The following is a 3,160-nucleotide window of genomic DNA, read 5'->3' on the forward strand; positions in this document are numbered from 1 at the left end:
GGGAGATGCAGGCAGGCGGGCAGGGCGGGGCGATGGTCCACTGTCCCATGGCTTCCCGAGCTTTGCAGGGGGTTGAGATAGTCGGCTCCGTGTCAAGAAGCCCTCAGCTTCTAGTTGCTGGGGACGGAGCAGGTCCCGTGCCACTCAGGGTGGTCGCAGCCAAGGTTCCGACGGGCTCGGGTTTTAGACGAGGAAGTGGACTCGGCACCGAGGTCTGGGCGGCTCTGTGGGTCCCGCCGCCGTTGTTCAGCTTCAGAGCGGCCCCCCCTGCACGGTGGGCGCCACCAGCGGGATGATCGAGCGGATGATCGAGCGGATGATCGAGAGAGAAACATGCGGCCCAAACACTGGCTCATAGCTTGCTGCAGACAACTCCAAGTGTCATATTCTCTAGGGACTTTGAAATGTCAAAGCATCCACCCTCCACCCTCACGTTTCCCAGGTGCTAAAAGGCCACATTGTTGCTATTGTTTCTTCTGTGAAATTTTTTTCTTTTCTTTTTTTGTGTTTTTAGAGAGAGTGGAAGAGAGAGGGAAAGACAGAGAGAAACATCGATGTGAGAGAAACACATCGATTGGTTGCCTCCTGCCCGAGCCCTGACCAGGGCCCCGGGCTGGGGAGGAACCTGCAACCGAGGTACGTGCCCTTGACCAGAATCGAACCCGGGACCCCTGGGCCCGCAGACCGACGCTCTATCCACTGAGCCAAACTGGCCAGGGCCATTTTTTTTCTTTAATCCTCACCCAAGGATATTTCCCCCATTGCTTTTTAGAGAGAGTGGAAGGGAGGGGGAGGAGGTAGAGAGAAATATTAATGTGAGAGAGACACATTGACTGGTTGCTTTCCGCACACAACCCGCCTGGGGCTGGGGATAGAACCTGCAACCCAGATATGTGCCCTTGATGGGAATCGAACCGGATGCTCTAACCACTGAGCCACGCCGGCCCGGGCTGTCCCCTGAATTTTGACAGCACGACATCGTGTGGCAGCGTGCCTTCCAGGGGCAGCGAACCTCTGTTCTGGATCCAGTCACGAAAACTCATAGAGTTGAGCATGTTACAGAGGACAGACAGAAGGTGCTGCGTTAAAGAACGCCTAAGTGTGTAGACATCGCCTGTCCCCCATCGGTCACAGTCAGCGACGCTCAGCCATTGGGTGTGAGGGTTCCACAGGGGCCCCGTTGGGCAGCTGGGCGTCTGAGTTTGGTGAAGTTGTCATCGGGCTTTTTTATTCTCTTTTTATTATGTTTTTATTGATTTCAGACAGGAAGGGAGAGGGAGAGAGAGAAACATCAATGATGAGAGAGAATCATTGACCGGCTGCCTCCTGCATGCCCTCCACTGGGGATGGAGCCCGCAGCCTGGGCATGTGCCCTGACCAGGAACCAAACCGTGACCTCCTGGTTCATAGGTCGACCTTCAGCCACTGAGCCACACTGGCCGGGCTCAACGGGCTTTAGAATGTCCCCGCCAGGGACTCTCATCACAGGTCACCGCTCCTCTGCCCTTCCCCCCACCAGATGCGGACCCGCTGGTCACAGGGGCTCCGGGCGCGCCCATGGATGTGCGGTGCCATGATGCCAACCGAGATTACGTCATCGTCACCTGGAAGCCGCCCAACACGACCTCGGAGGGCGCCGTCATCGGCTACTTCATCGACCGGTGCGTGTCCGTTGCGTTCTTACAGAGCGGGAGTGTTCCTGAATGTTCCATGAAATACACAGACAAGATATTTGGATAATATTTCCTACACTCGGCTCACCACACCATTCTTTAAATATATTTTTAAAATTGATTTCAGGGAGGAAGGGAGAGGGAGAGAGAGAAAAACATCAATGAGGAGAGAGACTCATGGATCGGCTGCCTCCTGCACGCCCCCTACTGGGGATCGAGCCCGCAACCCGGGCCTGTGCCCTGACCGGGAATTGAACCGTGACCTCCTGGTTCATAGGTCGATGCTCAATCACTGAGCCACAGCATTTCCCTCTCTCTGAAATGAGTAAAAACATGTAAAAAAACAAACCCGATAAGAACACAGAACTCGGCTGCAGCAGGCTAGCACGTGTGGGTCAGAGGACTTGCATCAAAAATGCTGCCTAATTAGCGACAAGAGAGATGATTCCTTTTGAAATGAAGATGCAGCCCTGACACTGAGCTGCTCCAAAGGCTGGTTTTTCAACTTCATTTCTCCCGGGAAACCCGACGAGACGTGTTGGCACTTGAATACGAGAAGAGAGATGATTCCTTTTGAAATGAAGATGCAGCCCCGACACTGAGCTGCTCCAGAGGCTGGTTTTTCAACTTCATTTCCCCGGGAAACCCGACGAGACGTGTTGGCACTTGAATACCAGTTTCCCCGTCTCTGGGAAACGGAGGGCGATCAGGTCCAGATTTCTGGTCGGGACTTAATGTTTTCTTTTATTTTTGGTTGATCTTCACCTGAGGATATGTTTTCATTGATTTTTTAGAAACAGTGGGAGGGAGGCGGGAGGAGAGAGAGAGAGAGAGAGAGAGAGAGGGAAACATTGATGTGAGAGAGAAACATTGATTGATTGCTTCCCCACATGCCCTGACATGGGCACAGTATTGAACCTGCAACCCAGGTAAGTGCCCTTGACAGGGAATCAGATCTGCAACCCTTTGGTGCATGGGCACGCTCTAACCACTTAGCTCACCGGCCAGGGTAGGACGATGTTTTCAGGAGACTTCCAAATTCCACATGAGAAGCCTGCTAGAAGGATATGCCTCAATGTTACTGGTCCCCCTTTGGGCCGCGGGGCGCATGGCTGTTCCCCCTCCGCAGCCTGGGCAGCAGACGGGCCAGGGAGCTGAGGGCACCTGAGAGTTTGTGACGTGAGTTGTTCAAGAGCTACCGAGGGAGGACGGGTCTGAGATCTGAGACGATTTCCCCAGGAGTCAGGAACTGATCCGAGCCTATACGTTACAGAGGCTCAGGAATATACTCGATATTTCCTAACTAGCTGTCTTTTTAACATTTATTTGTGCTGTTTGTGTAAATCGATATTTTGATGGCATCACTTTTGCCCATGTGAGATCTTTGCCTGTTATAATTATTATCTATATGTATAAAAGCCTAAGCGACAGTTCCACCGGTAGCTGTGACGTGCACTGACCACCAGGGGGCAGACACTCAACTCCTC

The 3,160-nt window shown here is 53.1% G+C and overlaps 1 protein-coding gene across 1 annotated transcript in view; it reads left to right on the plus strand.

Annotated features, from left to right (window-relative positions):
• The window catches only part of MYOM2 (myomesin 2), a 71,473-nt gene that overhangs the window by 32,674 nt on the left and 35,639 nt on the right, over positions 1-3,160 (plus strand). Inside the window, exon 10 of the mRNA XM_014528689.1 lies at positions 1,520-1,661. Within this exon, the coding sequence (XP_014384175.1) occupies positions 1,520-1,661 (142 nt within the window). The remainder of the gene's footprint in view (positions 1-1,519; positions 1,662-3,160) is intronic.

The sequence above is a fragment of the Myotis brandtii genome, unplaced genomic scaffold, assembly GCF_000412655.1.
Source record: "Myotis brandtii unplaced genomic scaffold, ASM41265v1 scaffold646, whole genome shotgun sequence".
NCBI lineage: Eukaryota > Metazoa > Chordata > Mammalia > Chiroptera > Vespertilionidae > Myotis > Myotis brandtii.